General features: G+C 41.3%; 1 protein-coding gene across 1 annotated transcript in view; it reads right to left on the minus strand.

The window, feature by feature from the left end:
• dlg3 (discs, large homolog 3 (Drosophila)) overlaps positions 1-25,479 on the minus strand; it is a 73,557-nt gene extending 48,078 nt beyond the window's left edge. Inside the window, 4 exon segments of the mRNA XM_034136757.1 lie at positions 14,013-14,144; positions 18,989-19,074; positions 24,259-24,390; positions 25,303-25,479. Of these exon segments, the coding sequence (XP_033992648.1) occupies positions 14,013-14,144; positions 18,989-19,074; positions 24,259-24,390; positions 25,303-25,345 (393 nt within the window). The 5' untranslated portion in view covers positions 25,346-25,479.
• Between the last annotated feature and the right edge of the window lie 487 nt (positions 25,480-25,966).

Genomic DNA, 25,966 nt, shown 5'->3' on the forward strand with positions numbered 1-25,966 from the left:
CAAAATAACAGCCTGATATGATGGTTGAGTAAAAGCAATGAAAGCACAAGCGCTGTTGAAAGCACCCACACACCCCCACAAATATGAAGAGGAGTCAGAAGGCTGAGGGACGAGCTCTCCTCTGGTATTGATTGGATATACACATATTCCACGGCAGCAAGTGGGTGATGGAGCTGCTGTACTTCGCTGAGAACGCTAACACAAGTCTAGGATAGCAGGAGAAAAAAAGCTTTCATATCTGCGCATACAATTTATCACAGACTGATGTCTGATTATTTTAATTAACAGCACCGGTGGTATAGTGTTAAACACTTCCATCTCATTCCATCAAAGCCCCGTGTCCCTCGCTGCTCTCTCTCACAGAGAATCTGATGCTTCCATCGCTGAATCAGGAGTCCACTCTGCCCTGCGCAGCATAGTCACATTTCTAGGCCAGTCGCTACTGTGATCAGCAAAATCCCCTAAATAAAACAAAGCAGGCAAGCAAACAAACAAACAGCGTTCCCCTCCCTTCTCTTTTCTTCTCTCCTCTCCTCCCCTGGCTGGCAGCGAGAGGCGAACAGGCGAGCTGATATGGGGCTGAGCCCTGGCAGGGCCTCTGACAACGACCATATGGATCACTGGGGCTTGGTAGCCTTAGCTTCCAGGAGGACACACACCTCCACACACACGATCTGCAGCTTCAGGCCACTGCACCTGTAAGCAAAACCTTATATGTATATGCGTCACATAGCTGTAGCCAAACCGCAGTAATGAGTAAACCACTTGATGAGCCTTAAATCTGCTTCGACAGAGGACACAATGCATTCCTGTGAGTCCAGTATTTCACATAGGACCTCCATGCAAAGTGGAAGAAACAACATTGTTGGAGGCTTTTAAGAGAAGTGTAGGAGGTGGGATTCAACACAGCTGAGGTCAGGGGTCACAGATTCAGACCAACAGCTTCAGCTCCCGTAAAAGGTGGCTCGTTTGGCTTCCTCGCACGCTCACGTCAACGACAGGCTTGCATGTTCTCAGGCGCTCCCTCCCTACCCCATCTTACAGCGTGTAAAAAGCAAACTTTTGTCAAAGTGCACATAAATATTGCAGCACACCTTGTCTCGCTTGTTTCGTAGTGCATTCCCCATGATTCACCACAGCCCCTTAACCCCCCAATTTTTTTTTATGGGTAAAAAACACTTTGGTTTTGGGTAAAGCTTCTGTGTTGGGCATTGGTTTGTGTGCTTTAGCTTAAGTGTGTATGTGTGTGTGGGAGAGAGACAGGCAGGTGCAGAAGGAAAGATATGTTGTAGGAGGTTTTCTAGCAGACAACTACAATTAAATTATGTGCTATGAATTTGTATGAGATCAGTAAAAGGGAATGTTGGCATTTCAATCATAGTTCAATTCCTGTAGCAAATATATGTTTCTGTATAATTGAAAGATTACATAAATGTAGTCTTTTATGCAGCACAATTTTACAAAGACCAAAGCATTGAGTGCAAAGAGACTTGGATTAACAAAACATCTACGCTGCAACAGATTACCTTTTCTTCCACATGTTTATCAAAACATATTAAATTACCAACAAGTGTATCTTTTGGCCTTCTCATATATTCAAGTAGCAAGGTTGGGTGACATCTAAATGGACAAAACCCTGAACAAATTACAGTAGTTGCTGCTCCATGCAGTCCTTGTAACTAAATGTGGCAAAAACTCAAAATCTTTGTGCAACCAATTTGAATTTGGAATGCCAAGTTTACTTATTTTCATAACATTCAGCAGTAAATTTGAAACTATTCAGTTGCTGATATCATGGGGTTCCTAGTACAAATCCTTGAGGCTCTTCAACTTGCCTGAAAATATTAACGCTCATAACAAATCATGGAGAAACCGACTTGGGTTCATAAAACTACTGTGGAGCAACTAATTTTGTTACCTTCACAGATCAATGTGGTTATATATAATAATGTACAGTAGTTTCACAGTTTGAATCGACATTTACAAGAAATGGTAAAAAGCTGTCATCATATCTTGCTTTAGGTTTGAGCACAGAGGTTTAAAGCTGCATAAAGTTGAATGTTTTATATGAAATACACCAACACTTTAAAAGACAGACACCTCCTACCACCTAAGTAAGATCTGCCCTGTTTGCCCAAAATGAAATGGTGTGGTTAGTTGAGTACATTTTATGCGAGAACTCACAACAAACTGTCTTTGAAATTATCTTTAGAAATGTGGAGGTAACAACCCTAGATATTTGGTATCCGTTGGTCTGAAGCAATACATTGCTCATCATGCTGTGCACAGTTTACTGATATCACATCACATGTTTTCTTTGTGCTGAAATCAAACAAATGTTTCACCTTGATGATAGTAGTAATTAAGTTTGTGGCAGATGCAATAATAAACAACACAATTATACAACATTTGGAGCACTTGTCTTTAACAGGTTTGAAAACATGTCATATTGTCTGGTTGAATACCAAGTTTAAGCTACAATATAGACAGATTTGAAGAGTAATTACACTGTTTCAGCCAAATGTTGTCTTCTTTTGAATTTAAAAAAAATACGAGAGGGAGGGAAAGCACAGGGAAATAGGGTCCTCGGATAAATGTAATCTGCTGCCAGTGAAGAGGGCCAGCCACACCAGGAACTATAACAAAAATGATATCTATCAATATTTAAGTACTAGTATTATTACACAGCTGGTGAGGCTTTTATAATTTGTGGTGCTGTGTTTTTGGTGTGATATTCTTTCAGAATGATTGAAAATGCAAAAAAAGCCCCAAGTGGATGGAAATGTGAGGTTAAAAATGACTACCAACTCTACTATACTAGGTATGTTGTCCTTATCTGCAAGGGGACAACTTGTCTTGACTCCAAAAAGATGATCATATAGTGGCCAACGTCACACCACTGCGTATAACGTAAAGGAGATCCAAAGCTTGCAAAGGATAACACTGATTGTTAGTGTAATAATAATAATATAAACCTCACAACAAAGCACTGCTTTCACGATGTCCTTACAATATTTTTCGAGGTCAGGGTTGCCTGGCCTTATGAGGAGTCCTCCTTTCATGAGTACTAAGAGTCAGCGAAGACGAAGTCACGCTTGAGAGAAATCAAAATGGATCATATTCTGGGTCGGGCCATCCTCACAGCTATAAGCCAACTCTAGTTTAGCATCCTCAATATCCTCAATATCATTAAAAGGTTGTACAGGTTCAGATTCTGAAATATGTTTTCAGTCCAACGTTTTCCCCTTTATTCCTACTTTAGTAATGGGCATAAGGCTTACCCCAAAAAGGAAATCTGCTGTCTTCCTGACTTATCTGTTAGAGAACAGAAATCTTGACATGTAATGTTGCACCCGATGTATGCAAATGTACTTCTCTTATTTGAGATTAAAGAACAACGCAGCAATTATGTGTCACATTGAAATGAATGTATTGACAGAAACAACAGCTGCGGGTATAATGAAAATGTCCATCTTGGCCTTATCATTCGTACGGATATGCAGAGTGCACTTTTATTCAGATCACATATTTCTTGACTTTTTTCTCCCCCCAAGACAAGCTCATAGATAAATCTATCTTGATCTGATGAGAATATTCCAGGTTTTAGACGGAGCCTTTCAAGATCACAGTAGGGGATCCAGCTCAAGACATTTGGACATGGAGCACATGTAAATCTTATCCGTTAATACACTCTGGGTTGCAGTTACAAGAATGGCAAATCAAATTCGGCCCGAACAAAATCACATCAGAGAGATGTATAAACCAACGACACCTATAAATCAATGTGACTGTAAGACACACACACAAACACACACAATCGGCACAAACAGTTCTGATCAAGGCTTGAAGGTTTTTGAGATGCAATCACCTATGGGAGTGTTAGACATGGAACACCCACCGTGCCTGTGCATTAATTTAAAACACTACAGAGACCAGTCATAAACAATGGGTCTGGCAAAGTATTTTGGCCTGAATCTTGATGCTAATAAATAAAGTAAAATCTAATTAATAATTCAAGCTAATCATAGCCACAGAGCTGGAGAACACACAAAGACATATTGGAGCCCGCAGGGGGAAGAGGGAGCTTTCTGACTGAAGCTCCCCGAAGACTGAGGTCTCTACTTTCCTCAGATTTAAATTCAAAGCTCTTGTTTTAAAGAATGCTCTCATAATCCCAACTGGAATCATCCATAATTAACCTGGCAAGCACAATCGTTTACTACATAGACGACAGAGGGGGAGAAATTAATATGGCATCATTATGTCGTGGGTCGTCAAATTATTTCCTCACACATACATGAAATGTTCATGGCTACGGGAGCCATTTGGAAATGTCAATGGTCCATCTATAAAAAGCCAGCTCGGATAATTCTGAATGACTGTGCAAGGTTATTGCTTTTCATCGTGCTAGCATCCAAAAACACGCGTTGTTATGAAAGCTATAAGATAATAGACGTGCGTGGTTGGGGCGTGTGTGATTGCTGCCCTGCTCTCCGGCTGTGTATAGGTAGTGGGGGAGGGGTCGCATTCACATTTCCCACCCAACGATGAGAGTTGGTGACTGAGGAGAGCTGGGCAGGGTGGGGGTGATGGTGGGTTTTTAGCATCTTTATCCATACCGTGTGCTATGGCCCATTCATAGGAAGGGGGCGCACATACTGGTCGTTATCATGCCTGGTTTCAGAGATGGAGGGACAGATGCTTGTCCAGTGTCAGAGCCTCGCTTTGCTCTCCCTCTCTGACAGCACCACCAACTCCCTCCTCTTACATAACCCCCTCCCCCTCTCCAGGCCCACTGCCTGCCTTTATTGGCTTATTTATCTCGTTTTCAACCTTTTCATTTTCACCCCACTGACTGCTGCTTTTCCCCCCCCAACATCATTCCTCACTGAATGCTTCTCTGTATGTCCAGCTCTCTTTGTCACCATGTACATACTCCTGGACTGGATACATGAATGCCATGTTGGATATTATCTCTACAGAGTTTTTGTTTGGTGCACATTCGCATGATACAGCAAGTGAGCAAGGATCCTTCGAAAGGAGAGGACCATATAGTATTGTGCAGAGCGGTTAATCCATTAACGGTGACAACATACGATTTAACTTCATATGATCTTAACATAAATCACAATGCATATTTAGATATTCATTTGCTTCATAGTAAGTATGGAATAGAGATACTGGAAACGAGCAGGATATAAATTAGGTGGTAATACTGATGGAGAGTAAAATCTCCCTGTAAGCAATACATGCTTACATAATCACATCTGCTGTGAGCTTTCAAATGTGTGAAACATGAAATAAGCCTGATTGGTCTAGAAGGAAAAGGCTTGCAATACATTTAACAGGAACCGATAGAACGTGCCAATCTCCTCCTGCCTCCTCAAACCTCTCCTTGGTTGTAGTAATCTGCTAATATCAGCCAGGTTACGGCTGATATATGGGCTCAGCTCAGGGGGATCTCTTCCACTGAAATTTCAGCCTCCATTTTACCCCTGTGCTTCTTCTCACCTATCTTCCTCCCAATGCCTCCCATTTCTAGCTATAAACGAGATCAGACACAAACGGAGGGACTACAAACGATGCAGCGGCTTCACTAGCCGCAAATGTGAGTCTACATAGACACATACTCATGCACAGCAAGAACCATTCCTTGAATCTCTTGCTCACCAAGCTACCCTTCCCCCACCCATGCTCACTCTAATGCTCGCATACATGCACCTTCCTTAATTAAAGACTGTGCTTCTGAAGCCGTTGTGACCTTTTATCAACTGTGATTTATAAATACATGTAAATAAATGGAGATAATAGAAACAAAATGGAGCGCATGTGAAGAGGCAGTTTCATTCACACTGTGCGGCATGTATGAAACACAGATTACTGCTGATACTCCTTTTTTCCCTGACAACACATTTATTATATTGCGATTCTCCTCAGCAGAATGACTAAATAGGGAAAAAACTAAGGCTAAACAGGAAAAGGAACTGGTATCAGAGATCGATTTCATCATCTCTTCCTCTACTCTGAGCCAAATGAGCCACAATCCTAGAATTAATTTATCTCTGACAAATCTATTTCATTCATGTAATGTTCGAAGACAGTAATGTCAAAGTAACCGACTATAGAGATCAATTAAAATGATTCCAAACTGCCTCTCAGTGCTGCTTCAATGAATGAAAATGCACCATTTTTTGGCCTACGATAGCTGCATCAGCGTAAGCCTTTGACGACATACACTAGGTGTGTTAAATGTATAAGCATTAGTCATCTGCCTCAAATCCAAACATGAAGATCATCTCCGTGTGTGCAGGGGAACTGGATCAGTCCTGTTCTGTTCTCCTCACTCTGCCACCATCAGAGGAAGCACAGTCAACAAATGGGAAACTGAGGGCTTGAGATGAATACTAAATATGAATTCTCTCCCATAAAGCGACAGCTGATACATGATGGTCTCTGTTTTACTACAGCAGCAGCTCATCGGATCCCAGTCCTTCCTGCCAGGCCCCACAGGCCAGACTATCTGAGTGAGGAACAAGAAGAAGATGAGTTACCTGGTCATACCACTCCCGGTTGGTACAGGTGCACTCGGGCCACCATCCTGCTTGTCCACTGGGGTGGTTGCCGTTTACTTTGGCGCCACACTTGGATTGGCCCTTTGGGTTGGGGCCTCCAGGGCCCCCACCAGACATAATCTTGCCCTTACTTCTCCCCAAAGTGCCCGATCCTCCTCCCATGCTTCCACCTCCCCCTGAGGCCGGAGGGGGTAAGGTCTGGCCTCCTCCGTACCCAGGTGGGTATCCATAGGGCTCGGCCTGCCACTCTCCTCCATACGACGGGGCGTCCATCCTACGCAGGGCAGCCATACGGGTCACCTCATAACATTCGGGGCACTTGCAGCAGTGGTGGTGTTTGTGCATGCTGGCTGCGCTGGCTGGGCTGACGCTGAGCGGCGTGGCACTCTGTCTCTGCTGCCTCCTCAGATCTCACACAGCACGCTGTGATCGGCTCACAGAGCGCTAATGCCGACAGAAATAATACTAATCACAGGAATTTCTACAGATTTTCCCTTTTCGTCAAATCCTGTCACTCTCCTCTTTATTCCTCTCGGATGTAGAAAAAAAAAAGATCAAGAGGGACGGTAAGCAGCAACAGGAAAACAAAAATACAAAATGGGCACGTAGTCTTTGTCCTCTTGACGTAGAAGATCAAAGGAAATATTCAAAATATTGTATACGACCACACAATCAGAGACCAGCCCCGATGGTAGAAATTTCCTCTTGCTTCTCTTGGTTCACAGTGATACGCATATAAATTCATAGATATATATATATATATTCTTTTGTTTATATATCATATATATTTACACACACAATTACATATAAAAATATTAATATAAACAGACAAGCACAAATACAGTTATGTACAGGGATAAATGTATATATATATAAATATCTATATGCGTGTGTACAAATATATATATAGATATATAAACAATATGTATAAATAAATGATATCCGCAGATGAAATCTTCCTCTGGTAATTCTTGGTATCTTCCCGTTCTGTCAAAATCTCACGGTTTTCCTCCTGCGTTGAAAAACGTTGTCTTTCTCTCTCTGTTTCTTTTCTCAGCCTGCAGAGAGGAGCTGAGCACTGGATCGCCTCTCAGCCAGCTTGCCCTAGATGTGGATTATTCAGAGGGATGCGAGCAAGCAAGAGGGAGATGGAGAGCGAGAGACACAGAGAGAAAGAGAGAGAGAGAGAGAGCGGCAGGGAGGGAGGGGGAGAGAGATACGTAGCAGCATCCCTCCAGCACCTCAGCCCTGACAGCCACAGCCAATCAACTGGCAGCGCTGCCATCAGCAGCAGCAGCACCAACAGGACTGAGCGCTTCACTAGCTGCTCTTAAAGGGGCCACAACCGCTAAAGCACACTGCTGCCTGCCTTGGGTGAAAAGGTACTGCTTCACAGATATAAAAGGCACAATGAAAACATTGAATTTATTCAGTTCCTCAATTAAAAAGGTCAGCAAGTCGTAGTGTGCTGCATGTCATTGCTAAAGCTCGACCCCAATCCACTAATTGTGAGTCTCATCCATCTTTTTCATCAGACCAATGCAGCCAAAATCCAACTTACAGTGAGCACCCTGTCGCTCTGACTGGTCACTGTTCACCTCCACGGTCATCCCTAGTTCAGCTGCAGACTCAACAGCTTTCTTGAAAGTGATGGCAACCCGGGGCTCTGTGTCACAGCACACAGCTGCAAATTATCTCACAATATAAGCATGTGCAGCAGATGAAAATCCCTTTTTCTCCTGAATATAACTAGACCTGCCTCTCAGCAGAGATGCCTTTGAAAGACGCTGCATTACTTTCCATCACTCTTTACCCCTCTTCCTTTTTTAGCATTACTACTGGCAAAGCAGCACTACTGTTTAATTCATGTTACTGTTAAGTCCTGCCCATGTGCAGGATTGGGTCAAACTAAGCACAGCGAGAGAAAACTGCACTCCTGAAGCCTCGCTTAACAACCATAGGGGAAATATTTTATGTTCACAATGATGACATCAACACATGTGTACGAAACCAACAAGATTACACGCTTGGGCTTCGAGTGGGTGGAGGAAGAGATTGAGAGTGAGAATGTGTGAGGGGAAAAAAGAGAGAAGGAGAGACTATATGGCTTTTATGTATCTGTGGCAGTTATATTTTCAGTAATGCGATTGGACTGCCTGTGAACCATTTTGCATGCTTATGAATTTGTGGGTTGATCACAGCTAGATATAAAACATCCTGACACTGAGGGTGAAGGTTTATTTTTTAGAGACCTAAGAGGGAATGTTACAGTGTCGCCATTAAAGCACTGCATATATGCATTATTAATGAAATGTGACGGGGAACAGAGCTGGGTGTGTCTGCATGGGGGAGAGAGTATTTGTACATAGTCTGCATGTTACACTGCTCATACATGAAAGCCTTTTGTGTCAGCACATAAGACACAGTGCCTGTAAATTATAATTATAATAACGTGTATCTATGCATCCTTCCTGCTGAATTGAGCTGGATTTTCAGGCGACACTGCATTGTGTTGCAGTCGTACCAGGAGGCACACACAGCAGGCGCACTGACACTAAATTACATGCAACACTAACTCACTTCATTGTAATGATATTATTTCAATGCAACCTACAGAGAATTGCCATCAGAGAGCAAAAAAGAGGAGCAACATTTTTAAATAGACACTTAACCAGTGAATGCTTCAAGTTCCATGTCGGATGCAGCCACAAACCCTGCAGAAGCCAATCAGAGCAGAGGGGCGGGGCTTAGAAGCAGCGGCTTGAAAGGACGATGTAAGCATATCGATCACAGCACACATGACCGAGCACATGTTGCAACCATCCTTCCCTCGCGCTGTCTCTCCTAAAAACTATCCACATAGTATTTGACTTACAGAGGACACACACACACACACACACACACACACACACACACACACACACACACACACACACACACACACACACACACACACACACACACACACACACACACACACACACACACACACACACACACACACACACACACCACACACACACACACACACACACACACACCACACACACACACACACACACACACACACACACACACACACACACACACACACACACACACACACACACACACACACACACACACACACACACACACACACACACACACACACACACACACACACACACACACACAGAAATGTGTATATAGACACATTAAGTGACTAGGAGAAACACAACTGCTACCTTTAAATATTACATAATATAAAATATTTAAAGAATTTGGTAGGTCTTTTTAGCGTCAATATATTGCTGGTTCTGTGTATCAGAAGGATTCCAGTAAGAGGAATACAGGACGCACTAATCCCCTTAGAGTTATTACAGTAAAGGTCTTAAAGGGTAATGTGGTGTTGTACATGTTGCTTAAGATATTTATAACCTTTTGTAATTTTTTTATATTGCCTTTATGCTGTAATTACTAAAGAAATGTATTTCTTCATATCTTTTTCAGCTTCTTTAAGAGTAAACATTTCAGTAGAGAGGTGATAGTGTGAAATGCCAACTGCAGCCCTATTCACGTGGAATAAATTCCACATCAGTACAATATTGTGTAATCATATCCCATAGCGATGCAATAAATACAATCCTTGCACACATGTTACATTTTTGTTGCGGTTATGTAGCCTCAGTTTTGATTCGACTCAATGAAACTAATTTTTTCATGTTGTCGTTTTCAGTGTCCTTGTATTAGATTACATGACATTTTCAAATGTAATCTGCAGTTTATAACGTTATAAAACTGTCACCTATACAAGATTATTTTTCCGTTTGTAGGACATTGCCAAGGAATAATCAGTTACTGGCATATCCTTAATGGAAATACATAAATATTGGAAATGTAATATTTATCTTAGATAACATGTGGACAAAATGTTTCCCTTTCATAGTGACATAACTTTTATCATAATTTCTAAAACAACATATTGTTACAACCACGGGAACAACACCGCGCACTCGGGTATGATTGAACTATTAGCTCGTAATTACACTCTGACTCAAATGTAATAACTATCCTGTAGAAAATACAATAACAACCACTTGACTTTAGAAGACCCCAAAGAATAGCAATATTGTACTCCTTGGACTCATGGCTCTATAATATATAATAAACATCACGTATGCACATATGTGTATACAGACATGAGTGAGTGGTGTGAGTGTTAGTGTGCAGTCCTTGATAAATATTGTGCCCAATTAAACAGCTTTGACTGGAAAGGAGTGGAGCAACAGCATTAGGTGATTTATCTTGTGAAATGAAAGCGCTAACCTCTGACCTTCTGTTGACAAATGAAAAAGAGGGACCTTTGATTTATGGCATAAACGGGGAAATTATCCAGTGCTTTTGAACGGAGATGCTTCCCGCATCCCAGCTTGCAGCTCCCCCAACACTCTGAGCTCAGCCTCAGCCTGCACGGCCCTTATTACATAAACCCACCTGGACACCCTGTAACAAACACACACACATACACAAATACACACACACATGCTATCATAATGAGCATTACAACCCCCAACCACAGCACACACCATGTACTGAGCTTTTCAGTCATTTCTAGGCATTTCTCAGAAAAGCTATGTGACTACTCCTGTGTCACCTGACCGGATGCAGCACCATAAAAGGACAGTCGGTACTGAGGCAGTCTTAAAGAGGCAGCTCCATATCAACACATACTGAGCCGCTCTACTGTAGCCTTAACTAACTGCAAGAGGGGGGTGAGGAAGCAAAATTCTCTCTCAGGCATCATTGCATCTTTGCAGAATCTGTAGATCTTTAGCAGAATCTTTACAGTGAATGCTTCCACTACTCAATGAATCATAGCTTTGTGAATGTGGAGGGAGGGGGGTACATGGTAAAGCAAGAGAGACCCCAAGACAGGAAGCCAGTCAGACCCAGAGAAGAAAAGATACTCATCAGTTATGTACTAAAAGCTAATGTAACCTGCCAAAGAGCCTCCACGTCCACGATGCTCTCCTAGCGATGCAGACGCTGAAAACAAAAGCTAGATGGATAAGACTCCTATTAATAGGCCTCAGTGGCAGAGAACAGCTGCTCCACACACACACACACACACACACACACACACACACACACACACACACACACACACACACACACACACACACACACACACACACACACACACACAAAACACAGCACCTCAAACTGATGGAATAATGAGAGTAAAACATACACATGGAGCAAAATGAGAAGTGGAGGGATATACAAGATGACAAGAGTGGAAGATTGTATCAGAGCCGCATGGCTAACGGAAAGCGTTTGGTGGAGATTTCTTTGCAGACCCACAAAGAACGAGAGCTATGAAATGGAGTACTAGTAGGAGGTTAAGAGATGAGCTGACAGAAAGGTGAAGGTAGCTGATCAAATATGATAAAGGTGTTGTAGGTCCACGACAGACGCAATAACCGAGGAGAAACCAAACTAGGTGCCCTATGTGTGGGCAGAAATGCAATGACTAGAGGGGGCATTACTGAAGCATGGTGCTGAACAGAAGGGGGAGTAAAAATAGAGAAAAGAAAATAGAGAGAGATGCCGAGAAAAAAACAAAGTGCTTATGTGTCCATGAGTGCATAGGAATGCAAAATAAACCCTGTGCAATTACCCATTCACCTTGTCACAGAGAGCATTGCATGTGAAATCAGTGTGCTTGCTGAGTGTGCATCATCACGATTGTGCTCATATGCGTGCGCGGTGTAAAAAGCAGAGCAGAAACAGAAAGCGAGAGGGGAGAAGAAAACAAAGACACAAATTAAAAGAGGAATGAAAAAGACGGGATGAAAAACAGAGAAGCGAGGAGAGATAGATAGAGAGAGTCGGAGCAGTCTGTAGGGATGCAGGCGGGGGAGGAATGTGGTTTCCATGGCAACCCGAGGAAAGGCTGAGCTCTGGGTGTCCGTTCCAGCTCTGCACTGCACCGGCCCTCGCCTCTCAGCCGCCTTGCTCTCTCTCTCTCTCAGCCTCCCCCACTATATCTTCCTCTATACACCCCCCCCCCCCCCCCATTTCTCTCCCTTTCTTTCCCTCCTTCCTGTTCCCTGCGCCTCCTCAGCTCCCTCACCTCCCTCCTTCATGTGATGGAGGGAGTCACACACACACACTAACACACACCGTATAATCCACAGTCAACCTGTACTGTCACCGTATCTTCATGCAGACATTATCATGCGAGCACATTGAATCCATGTGCTCACAGCCTGCTTCTCCCCCTCTCTCCCCCTCTCTCCCCCCTCTCACCCCTCCACCCACTGCACTAGTTCTGGGCTCAGCTGAAAAGCCAACGCCTGCGGCCACTGTGCTGCCATGTGCCACTGGCCGTGTTGTAATGGGGAAGGCATGTGAACACAAGGGCTTTTAACAATACTGAGGAACACAGCTATATTGTATCAGATAAATCTCTATCAGGACATATGAGGACCGTTGCTCGTGTAAGCAGCAGGTTGACCACAAATCGTAGAGAAATTGTTTTGGGAGATACACTTATTCACCTTCCTGCCAAGATTTATATTAAATGATCAATACAGATCTCATGTCTCAAGTGTAAAAATAAGAAATGGCACATTAACCACATTAACCTTAAAGATTTCCAATCTTTTGTATATACAGATGAAGTAATGAGATGTAAAGCAGGTATTATTGAGCTTAAAAGGTGAATGTAGTCAGATGTTGTTTCCAATGCAGAGCTGTTTTCCCCTGTTTCTAGTCTGTATGCTAAGCTAACTGCCTGCTAGCTCTAGGTTTATATTTAACAGACACATAGGAGTGGTATCGATCAAAATGTCAGCAAGCAAATACATGTGTTTCCCTAAAACTATATATTCCTTTTAACCTGTGTTATTAGCGCAGAGCAGCAAGGAGAGCCTAAAACATAAACTCATACTTAAGAATGTAAGTGTTTTGCAGCTGCAGGTGAATAGTGATGACAACATATTTACAAAACGGCTTTTACATAATTGCTATATGATTAAAGCTTAAAAACTATTAATTACTTTGATCTGTACAAGCATAATGGATGCAAATTATCATTGTAGGTGTTGAATGCTGAAGAGAAAGTTAATTAAATCGTTTTAAAGAATGACAAATTAACATCAAAACAATTAACACAAAATCTATTTGTGGACTACTTGGACTGCTTTGTGTGTTGTTTACCAGTCATGCCTCAACATCATAAAATGTTTAAAAGATCATCAACCTTCATGAACAAAAATGTTTCATGATGATTTTGCTGGGGCACTTCTGCGATGCCTCACTAAACTGTCATGGTGAATGCGTAATCGTCACATCATGAGGTTCATTAGTATCTGCTTCTATTAGCAGCAGCTGCCTTTTCTTGTGTCTTTTCTGATCGCCCTAGGAAACTCCTTTTCGCTTTGCTTTACTCACTTTTGGTATGTCGACATGAGATAAAGTCACCAAGCCAGAAACTCGCTCCACTTTGTGAGGGCTCCTCCTGCTGGTCACTCGCACCCGAGACACACCCTCCTCCTGCTCTTCCTCTTCTCCATCATCATCCTCCTGTGGGACAAGAGTGAATAAAAAAAAAACTTGTGGATTCCAAAAATGACAATCATCGCAAATAAGATTAACGGTATAGTTCAACAAAATGTAATTTCTCATTTGCTCTTCAGCTAAGAGTTAAATAAGAACATTGATACTACTTGCACATCTGTAGGATTGTGAGTATATTTTCAGTGAGAAGATTGATACCACTCTCATTTCTGAGCGCTACATACAGTATGAACCTACAGCTAGCAGCTGGTTAGCTCAGCTTAGCAAAAAGGCTGGAGGCAGTTAAAAAAACAGCACGCATGACTGTCTGAATGTCTAAAATCTGCAGCCCCAAAACTCCCCAGTAAACATTGTAAAAATGTTTAGATAATAGTTTAAAAACACAGCCTTGCCAAGACTTTAGTAAGTCAGTAAACAGCGCCGTGCTAGCTGCTTCCAGTCTTTATGCTAAGCTAAGCTGCTGGCTTCATATTCAGCACACAGACATTAGTGTAGTAAAAGGAGAGAGCCTTTGCAAAATCTAAAATGTGGAAATTATAGGGCAGAATAACACATCAACACAGGGCTATTTGTTGTGGAAACAGTCCCCTGCCGAGCAGCACAGAAGTGGACGGTTCACTCCCTCTCATATTTATGACAAATCAAGGTCAGTACAAAATAATTGCAAACTTGTCCCTTATCAAACTTAACGAAATAACACATTGTACTGAATGAGGATGGGGATACAATAAGTCCACAGTGCTTGAAATCCCTTGATACCAGTCACACCACTCCCAAAGTTTAGACCACACAGAACCTTAACTGACAGAGGGCAGCTTTCCGAGAAGGCATTACATGTTCAAAGTTGGAAAAAAAGTTATATCAAAACAGTCCCAACAATTATCCAAACAAGGAGTGATGCCCTTCTTAGGCAATATTGCAAATTAAAATGAAAGCTGCTCAAGTTAAAAAGACGATTGTTTGTATAAATACACATCTCTAAGCATACAGGTGGCAGTGCCTGGCATTTCTGCAACTAACTGGCACCGACTTGCAAAGACACAACATATTTTCCTCTGTTGTTGCACTGGTATGAATCCTGTACTCTGCGTCCTGAGCATAGACTGTATATATAAAGGTCCTGAGATGCTAAGTGAGTTTTTCATGACCACTTCATTCCCAAGTGGCTGAGCTGACAGGGAGGTCAACTGTCACAGCCCGAGCTGCCCGCTCTGTCTAATACATGCAACCTAGAGCATGCACTATGCACACACACACACTCACATACAAACATGCACTTAAAAAAAAATGTGTAGACACATTTGAAATGAGGCCATCAATTAATAATTCAAGTCATACAATATTTAAATGTATGACATGTTTCAGTTTCTTCATTGGTATTACTTTCTGAGTTATTCCCAGACTATCACACAATAATAAAGGTATTTGCAATCAAACACCAACATCTTTGTAGATATAACATCAACTACATCACTAAAAACGGTTTTCCTCTACACCCTTCTTCTTTCTTTCATTTCTTTTCTCCACTCTCACCTGCTACTCTGCACCAAATCAGGGAATTTGCAGACTCATTTAGTTTCCCTCCCATCCTCCACTCAGGTGACAACATGGCTGGAATACTGATGAGCCCCTCACTGGGTGTCCATTAAGCAGCTCTCTCCCTCTCAAACTTCCCCCTCTCTCTCTCTCTCCAGGACGGTGCCTGGCCCCACAAGCAGCTGGGATCCAGAGAGGGAGCGATGTGGGGAAGGATCTGGAGCCAAGCTGCACTGAATTAGAAGCTCGACAGGGCGGATCACAGAACACACCGAGAGCAGCTCACGATGGCAGAGGAAAGTTCAGACTACAGTCAGAGTTTGTGGGGTCTTTCGATAGGTGTCACAGATGTGGCACTGCAACTGATATAATGTGTTTCACCTATAAGAAAGTCCAATATTTTGTATTTTGACTTTCTGTCTAAACGGGGAGAAGAAGTATGTCACATTGTGTAGATTGACATTTGCTGCTTTATCTGTACTTTATTAATTTAATGGCAAGTTTCATTAAGTAATAGTAGTGTACTGTAGTATATAGAGTAATACAAACTGATAAATGGTTAAAATAATTAACCAAATAAATGGAAAACTGACTGAAACAGATGGCTTAAAGTTATTGTGTTGTTCTAATTACATGGTAAGTAGTTATAGCTATCCTAAAAGTAATTGATGAACCTTTTAAAATGCTTAAGGTAATAGGTAAATGTTTGAAAGAATCTGCTTTCAATACAATTCCTAGTATTAGCATAAATGCAAAATCCCCTTAACATTGATGATTCCTTTCTGTAAAAGTATTGGAGCCAGAGTGTTCTACATCCTATATATAACAGTACTAAATAATCTTCAAATATTGGATTTTATATTAGAAACACTTTTAAATAACATCCAAACTAAAAATCACTTAAATTAACACATTTGGAACATGATGGCTGCTCATGATAAAAGTGTACTTAAGCCAAAAAGAGCCACTGGACTAATCCTACATGTTAGGTCATAACGCTTTCAAATTCTTAAATATCAGAACTTATGAATGTCAATATGGTGCCTACTATATCCTTTACTCAATGTTAAAAATGCATGAGATTCCTTTCTGTTGAAAATGCTGTCCCTTAGCAGAGCTTTTTGCGCAGTCATACACTGGACAACAGTCTTCTGCTTTTAAACCTCCATTTAATAACGTCTACTAAATGACAACTTTTTGGTCGTTGCCCTGTTCAAAGGACCTTACATAATCCATTTCAGACTTAGCACATGCATTTCAAAAACACATTGCCATTAAGTGATTGAGTGGAGGGAGGGGCTGTTAAGCACAAAAAGGAACAATGTTAGATTAAAGCTCTTATCTCATGTGAGAACTGAATTGCATAATTACACTATCCACTTTATAACAAAAAAAAAACCTGAACGAGGGTTTGCACATACATATTTAGAAACATGCATTCAATAATTTATTTATCGAGCTCTTTGTGACATCTTGTAAAGATCCCATCTACCAAACGCACGGTGGCTCATTCAAATCCAGAGCCACCTGTCTTGTTTAAAAAACTGGATCAGAGAGGTAAGGCCCTTCTGACTAATGTTTGACATCACATTCACTGGGTCAATAAGTGACCAATCAGAAGGTCCCAAATGACCAAACAGGAAATGGACAAGGAGGTTCAGTGGGACGGTCAGAGGCAACTGTCAAGCACCAGGGAATTTCCTAATGAAGAGACCGAACATTTTGAACATACCCACTAAATGTGTTTAAGTCAGATACGGGCATGACGGTATTGTAATGAAATTCACTTGAAAATGTGGACTTTCATTTCTGATTAAAGTTGTGTCCTACAATAATAAATAGGGCATTGTGTATACCGCAACCCTAACCCTAACTCACATCTAAGTAGAATAATACATTCACAACACTCAATGGACTATTGGGGTCAGGGTTATATGTAATTTGCTTTCTTACTGCATATGTGTCCCGTCTGTTTCACTACGGTTACAGTCATTTAAAGTGGTTCCTAATAGTGTGAGAGATATGTCCGTTTTTTGTGCTGGTAATTTTGAGACTTGATAAGCCTGCTGCATGTAACTGAAGTGCTTTTGTTACACATTTAAACTCAGAAAAGGGTTTCAAAATATTTCGAGTGGGCTCTTTTCACTGCTGAAGTATTTTTGAGTAGACAGGGAATCTACTCTGTTCCCATTTCTGTTGTGTTAGTTATTTGAAAAAGAACTACTAATATTATATTTCTATGAATCAATACACTGTTGCATACTAGCATGCCTCTAAATGAATTCAACACAGAAAAATGTATTTAGTTTTGTTAAATAAATGAACAAGTGACATTACACTTGGAATCTTGTGGATAATAATTGTGCAAAAGTAACAGTAAGCGTAGGAAATGGCCTGCTGCTTTTCCTTTAATGAAATACGGCATCTTTAAGATTCTAATCATTTGATTAAATTAGTCTGAGGTTTCAGTGGGCGAACCCATTTATTTTGGTTAAAAGGGATCAAAGCTGCCCATTGTGCCTTAAATTCAGTTAAAAAATGAAATTTGAAAACTGAAAATGAAATCAGTTTTTTTGTTTGTGGCATCACAATTAACTAAAAACCCCGTGTACTGCATGTAGACAAATGTTGCATGACAAATAAACAGAGATACACACAATAAGCAGCAGTTATATATATATTTTTTTCTTTCTCATTTCAAAAACAGGCCAGGGATCAATAGTAAACGGACTTTAGAAGTCAGGCAAAGATCAATTACATTAACATTTTGGCATAACTGAAGAAGATGCAATATCAAATCATGCGAGTGACATGGACAGTGGAACTAAATGACCCTTATTTGTAACCCTTGTGTGGACTCTGTGATGCTCCTCAGTTAACTGCTGAATATGGTTTTCTCCTCTCAAAGCAGTTGCTGTATTTTTTGTCCTACAGTAAAAATATTCATAATAACCACGTGACTGCAAACACTTGGCTGACTTCATGAGAGCGGCCCACTGATGAGCAAATGGTAATCAGCGTTCTTTTGACTCTGCCTAATTTCCTCTTCTCCTGTCAACCCATGTGATCCCTCCCTCCTGTTTTCCCCCCTGGCTGACACTCAATCTCCAGGTTGGAGTCAAAGCCGCCGTGAGTCACGCTAACATTTTCTCCATGTAGGAGTGCGAGGGACCCAGGGAGGTACACCTTGTGTTGGCTGGAGTAACCTTTCTGCGCAGGCGAGAGCACGGCACACAGCAGCATGTGTGACACCAGATACAATGTAAACATTAAGCATATTTTCTCCAATCTATAATGTGAAGAAGGAAAATTACCTCCCACGCATCTTGCCTGCTGTCTTCTTTCACAACAGTTTGTTCTGTGTTCAGTTGCAAGGTCACCTCGTAACACTCTTGAATATCTGTGAGAAAAAAGAAAAAATTGAGCGTGTTTTTTTGCGTAACTTGGATCATCATAAACAGATGTTTGTGTTTTTTTTAACTTCATTTTATTTCCTGCTCACAACTTCTCAGCCAACGAAAGTGAGCAGCATTGTTTAAGTAAAAGAGTCCAGCGATCAATCATGGACACGTTGGGAATTGTTTTTCCTCAGTGGTGCACAGGGTGAAAACATGGGGGTGGGAGTCGTCTGTTGACATGGAAGTTATGTCTCCACATTTGCAAATGCTCTTCTTATCTTGCTGCTGAACTACATGACTCAGGTACTGACTGAGTAAATCATCAGCTCAGTCAGTCTAAGAGGCCCACGTACATATATTTCCTATTACCTGAACAACATGCCTCAGTTCTCTACTTTTTATTCTTTTCAGTTCAACATCACCATAGATCAGTTACACTGTAGGTCATATCCATTGTTGTTGCTTTGAAGCTCCATTTTAGAGTAAGGGTACATGAGCGCTTACGCATGATGAATACATAAAGACACTGCCCCCTAGTTGAGTAGTGGGCAATTCATACCATGTAACATGCCTTGATTTGAGTGCTGTAGAAAGGGAAGTTGGTATTATATTTCACATTTTCACAAGGTATGTTTCAAACTTTATTTGAGGAATTGACTTCACATATTTGTTAACAAGCCATATTGTGAATATAAGTTTGTGAAAGCAAAAAAGAACATGCCAGTAAATCTGAGAGGCTGTGCTGTGAGGCTTTGAGCTAAATGCTAACACACTCACAAATACAATGCTAATGTGCTGGCGTCTTTTCAGCATAATGTTTACCATGTTCACTATCTCAGACCGCATTAACATACTAACACTTTCTCAAACACCACAAAATACTATATGAGAGCAGCATTATTAGCATCTTCGCGACACATTTCAGCATCTCTTCTGAAGTTTTTTCTTTTTCAGATGACTCTACTCCACTGTTGTCCTCCCTTCTCTTCTGGTCTCCACTCATGACCCTGCGGCTCATGACACGCCCATGTCCTGTGGTCACCTATTGACTGGCAGCCGTTTGATGAGAATGAGCTGGGACAATTTTGCTGATGTCACACGCAGACCTAGTTACCGCACTGTTGACATCAAGAGGTTGCTGGAGAGTTCATAAACTTCCCAAAGTCAGGACAACACTCCCTACTCAAGGACACATGTACAGGATCTTACATTTAAAATACACATATTAAAACTTATGTCAAGAAAATGTCTTTTTCAATAAACAATGTGACCTCTTTGTTGAAACAGTCAAATAAAGTGCTCTCTGTATGCATGTATATGTATATGTATATATTTATATGTGTGTGTGTGTGTGTGTGTGTGTGTGTGTGAGAGAGAGAGAGAGAGAGAGATGAAGAGATAAGAGTCAGTATGTCCCACAAAACACTGCGAGAACAAAAGTGTAAGAATGGAGCATGTGACTCATCCCTGTGTCTGAATGTGGAGGAGTGAAGTCATGTGTGGGCAGAGGAGTTGGTTGCCCAGCTGACTAAAGAGCAATCTCACTAACACAAACTCTTATTGGCACTATATGCACACACACAAACACACACACAAGCTGTAGGGCCTACCTGCATACAGGCACCAACACAAATACCTACAATGACGCTAGAACATAATTTCGATGCAGCATAAAGTTAGAAATTACTACATTCTTTTGAGCCACGAGAGTATTACGAGTATGCGACTTAACTCCAAAACAAAAATCTAGATATTAAAGTTAGATATATTTCTTGCCTAAACGTAGCAATATAGTTATGTATTGGCTATAAAAGGAGACATGCTGTTGGAACGATCTACACATATATTGAGTCATTTGACCCATTGTTCATATGAGATAATCTACTGTAGTTAACTCATCTTTTAAATAGGCCTTGAAAATGTTGCATCTGCTAAGTCTTACAGGGTTTTGCTCTGCAGCTGCATCGCGCACACCTGGCTTGCTTTCACATTACTAACACTTCTAATTAAATATTGTTCAGTTATTCCTGGCGGAGGTAACAAGACAGAGAAAGGTGCTCAATCAGGTCTTGAAGTGTTTTGAGCTCGAGATTCACAGTCACACAAAGTACAGAGAGTTTTTGTTAAACTATGACTTTCCAAAAGAAAACCAAACCGTTCCAACCCTCACGGACCACATAAATTCCTGACTATGGAAAAAAATACATAATGCAAGCCAGAAGTCTCTTTCAGAGGACTTATTCCCAGATCGCTTTTTGATGTTGGGTGTATTTTAGGATAGCCTGATCCGAGCTCTAAGCCTTTTTGTCACAGTGATAGGGGGTTTCCATGCAAGAAAAGTATTTGTGTGAGTTAGGCCTCTCCTTTTTGTCATGTACCTATTCAATTAGACGGAAGTCATCTCTGTATTGTCTGCCTGGGTGAATCATACAGAAAGAGAATGCAACTGGATTCTTACATGATGGTGAGCAAGACATAGCTCACTAGAATAACACATTCACAGAAAACTAGGTCACGATTTCAAGGCATAGGAAACAATTCACCCCCTTGTCACTGCCTCGATAACCACTCCCCAGGCATTTAAGGTCTTCCGCAATTTAACATGTCTGTCAGTATGTGTACCCTAACTCCCTGCAGCCCCCCTAGCCTCCCACTGCATGTTTGTATGCAGGAACAAAAGGGTGGACGCACAGTTAAGGCAACCTTTGTTCGTGACTGTGCAACCATGCAGACATCCAATCAAGCGGCCTGTACTGAACCTTCCCACACTGCATCAAACACCTCTCTACTTCCCACAGTGCAGAGACAGAGAAACATATAAGGCATAAACTAACTGTACTTTAATATCAGCAGAGAGCTGTCTTCTGATCTTCTCAATCTGAAACGTTATTCTCTTGTTAATTATCTGTCTGCTGTTGTTCCGTAAAAAGAAACACAAAATGTGCCGAACTGGCCCTGAGCATGTGAAGGCAAACACAACAAGAGAGGATGAGAGGATGAGTAATGTTTATACAGCACTGTATTCCTATTAGTGCTGTGAACCGGCTGCTCCTCCGCTCTGCCTTCCCTGATGAGAACCACATGTTGAACGAAGGCCTGCACCTGAGACACCGCGGCCACAGGCCTCCTCTTCCTCTACCCTCACACTCTGCACAGATTATCACCAGAGAGCCAGGAGAGTTGTTGAAGAGGCTTGGCATGATGGCCAGGAGCAGTTTATTTTGCCGCCTGCCTCTGGCTCTGCCCTGATTGAATATACTTCGTAAGGAATGTTTGGCATCCTGATTTGGGAAGTGAAATCCTCTCCAAGTCTCATTAACATAAAGAGGACCTATTGTGCTTTTTGGGTGTGTTATGTAGGTTTTTGTGCATGTAAATAGTTTGCAAAGGCTTTCCAAAGTTTGCTCCATTTGCAGTTTCTCTCCCACACACTCCCCCCTGCCGGAAACGCCTCAATCGGAGTCCTTTGTTTACTTCGTAACAGAATGACATCACTATGTAACACTTGCGCTTCTATTGGCTAGCGCTTCAATACATTGTACATGATAGGCCAACGAACGGGACCAATCACTACAGAGCCAGCCAGCTAACCAATCAGAGCAGACTGGGCTCTGGTTTCAGACAGAGGGTGAAAAGAGGTGCTACAGCACAGGCAGTATGAGAAAAATAAATACTTTTTTGAACATTAAAGCATGGAGACATGTCACAGTAGAGGCACATAATACAAATATGAACCTGAACATGAGCATAAAATGTCCAAAATAAATAGCAAGGTAGATTACATCTGTAACAATAATGGGTTACTGTTGCAAGCCTGCTAACAAGAATACTTCAAGCTTCCATCATTTACGCCCTGTAGAGGCTTTCTTTTACAATTCCATGCGATGAATTTACTAGTAGCTACTTACTACCTTGAGCTAAATACTTGATGGTCTCTTGATATTTCTTAACTTTACATGTTGATAAGGAAGGTCGGAAAAATGCATTATGGGATTGTTAAGCAATAAAAGAAGCACCAGTTGTGTCTTCTGATCCGTCAAAAAAAGGATGCATATCAATCCTGCATTATAAAGGCTTTGAGATGAGACTTCTTGACCTGTTTAGCCATATTTGGTTTTAAAATATTGACTTTGAATTATGGGATACAAAAAAAGACTCCCGTCCGGACCCCACATGCAAAACCAGTAACCCATCCCGTTTTCATTGCAGTACGAACTAGGTACTATCATTTGTATCATTGAGTATTCTTTGTTAAAATGGGGATCGGCCTATCTGCCAAACAACATGGAATAATGTTGGTTCACTATTGCTTTAGATAAATCACTAGTAAATGTCATGTTATATTTATTTTACTGCTGCCTGGGCCTCCCCTCCCCCTCAGCTCCCTAGCAGTGGGTCAGCAGTAGCAACAGCAGAGCCGAGGGCAGGCGTCGTTATAACATGGCTGTGGTAATTAGAAAGACCACTCAACCATCGGTTAAGCTGAAGTAATGTGCTTCATCTGCTCTAAAAAGAACTCCGATTCACATTGGCTTCCCTGAGCCTCTTTCGAAAACACCAACGTTGTGAAGAAGTGAAGCTGGTAAATATAGTGGCTGTAGCAGAAGCTATGCACACTTAAGGGTGTTTTCAGGAGTTCATTAAGAAGCAGTTTATAGCCTTCTGGAAATGGTGAGTTTTTCAATGACCTACAATTTGTTGATGTAAGTTATGGTTATGGTACATAAAAGATCAAGTCAAGGGAATACATTTGCTCTTACAGTGTAACTAGTATGAATGTACAACAACTCGGTCTATAGATAGACTGTGTTGTGGTTGGCTTTATTGGGTTTTTCATTACAATGCTAGTATGTTACAGAGGAAACCTTTGTGAGGCAAACTGAAAGGCCTCTTTCATAAGACTTAATTGGGAAACATTTAGACCAAGTTAACTTCTCATACAAATTAATACAACCTGACCTTGTCGGTATCCTTTCCTGCCTGCAGCCAACATGACAACAAATATCAGAGTATGGAAGCTAAATTACTTAAACAACCGAGTGTAGTAAACCATAAAAAAATAGCTAATTTAGAAGGAAGGGGGATGAACAGGAAAAGTTATTTAAAAAGTTCACACGGTGAAAACTCTGATGTAATTTAAGCTAAAGGGCAAAGTGTCCCTTCTACAAAACAAGTTTTTCTCTTACCAAGAAGGGCATGGAACAGCTGGCTGCCCAGTATTGAGGAGACTTTGCCCACGCTGGTCTTCAAGGCCTGCTCCTCTGGGTTGGTCAGGTTGGCCTGGTAGTGTCTGAGCAGCCCCACTGCTCGCTGTGTGTCTGCCAAACAAAATAAATGCATTTCTTAAGACAACAGCTGAAAAGAGCCTATGCTGGCAGGCAGTCATTTGTGACAGGGTTGAAGGTGAATTTGGTTACATTAAATATGTATCGTATTGGTTTTTTAAAGCAATAGAATATGAAAAGCAACAGGATACCCCTTTAAATCTGTTAGGTCTGCAACTTGTGATTATTTTTTAGAATCACATACGATACAGAAATGTTTTATAATTGTTAAAAAAGGAAGAAAATGGTGAGAAAGAGAAGCCATTTCAGACATTCTTTAATATATGATCCTTATATTTACAAAAACATTTTAAGTGTAAGTAGGAAAATGGGCTGTAAAAAGTGATGTTGTGACATGATGAAGTAGCTATACACAGGAAGCAACAACTTAATGTTATACTCTCTCAGACAGATGGTTAACTCTAAATGTGAGATTGTCCTTTTTAGAAAATATATTATAATACTGTTTTATATTTGACTTGACTGCTGTTTGTTACATTCCCCTGCAGAGCACATTAAAAGGTATTTTTCTCTTGCAACACGACTGTACAGCTGGTTGTTGAACCCGGTGGTTGGTGAGGAACTCAGCTGAGATGATGCTCATGCACGGAGGTAAATCAACAACTTCACAGTTTCTGAACATCTGAGCGAAAAAACTGGCAGAACAGTACACTCCTGGCCGGAAGTTGCTCAATTCCCAGTTACAGTATTTCACTTTTATCATTCCCTAAGGAAAAGAACATTCCCGTTTCCTCTATGGACTATGACTGAGGTAAGTGGTACAATGAAAACCCGTACACAAACTTAAATAAACTCCTGAGCTGGCATTACACTAAAACTTAACCGAGACTTACTACAAAACGTAGACACGTGATGTAGATGTAACGTGATGTTAACGGTACTCACCATATTTATGCACCATGGTGTGGTCAACTCCCCAAAAAGTCATGTAAATGACAGTTTCAGGGTTTTTTTTAGGAAGAAAAATAATTACAGTATTAGTCCCGGATAATTATACAACCATAACGGTCGCCTCCTTCACAACAAGTGAGAGGTTGAGTTTAAAATCCAGCCTGGACACTCCCCGTCTGTCTGAAGTGTTTCTGCAGCAGAGGTCCACACCCACAGGCAGGGGTTGAAATGTGACAAGAGGAGACTGTTTACTTCATGTCAACTTTCCAAAGTTTTTGGGCAGAAAACGGTCCCAGTGCGTGACATGTTTCTCCTCCCCTCACACACATGCCTCGCCTTCATGGATCACGGCCCTGTGGTTTAGCTTCATATGGACAGTGTAGTATGAGTATTTAAACTAGCTGCATATAATTAGCTTTGATGGACTTCCCATTACATTATGGGTGATTAATTAGTTAATGAAACAGCATATCTTCGGGTTATATTTTTCTCTCTTCAGCCTAAAATCGCCTCTTCTCCATTACTCTTTTTTAAACGTAAGCATTGTGTGCCATCTAGCGGTGTGTGAAAGTGTTGCTACGAAATCACAGGTAAATGATAACTTACTTACTAATGACTAATCCTAAAAAAAAAAACTGGGATGTGTATTAAAAAAAAA

This window comes from Trematomus bernacchii, unplaced genomic scaffold (genome assembly GCF_902827165.1).
Source record: "Trematomus bernacchii unplaced genomic scaffold, fTreBer1.1, whole genome shotgun sequence".
Lineage (NCBI taxonomy): Eukaryota > Metazoa > Chordata > Actinopteri > Perciformes > Nototheniidae > Trematomus > Trematomus bernacchii.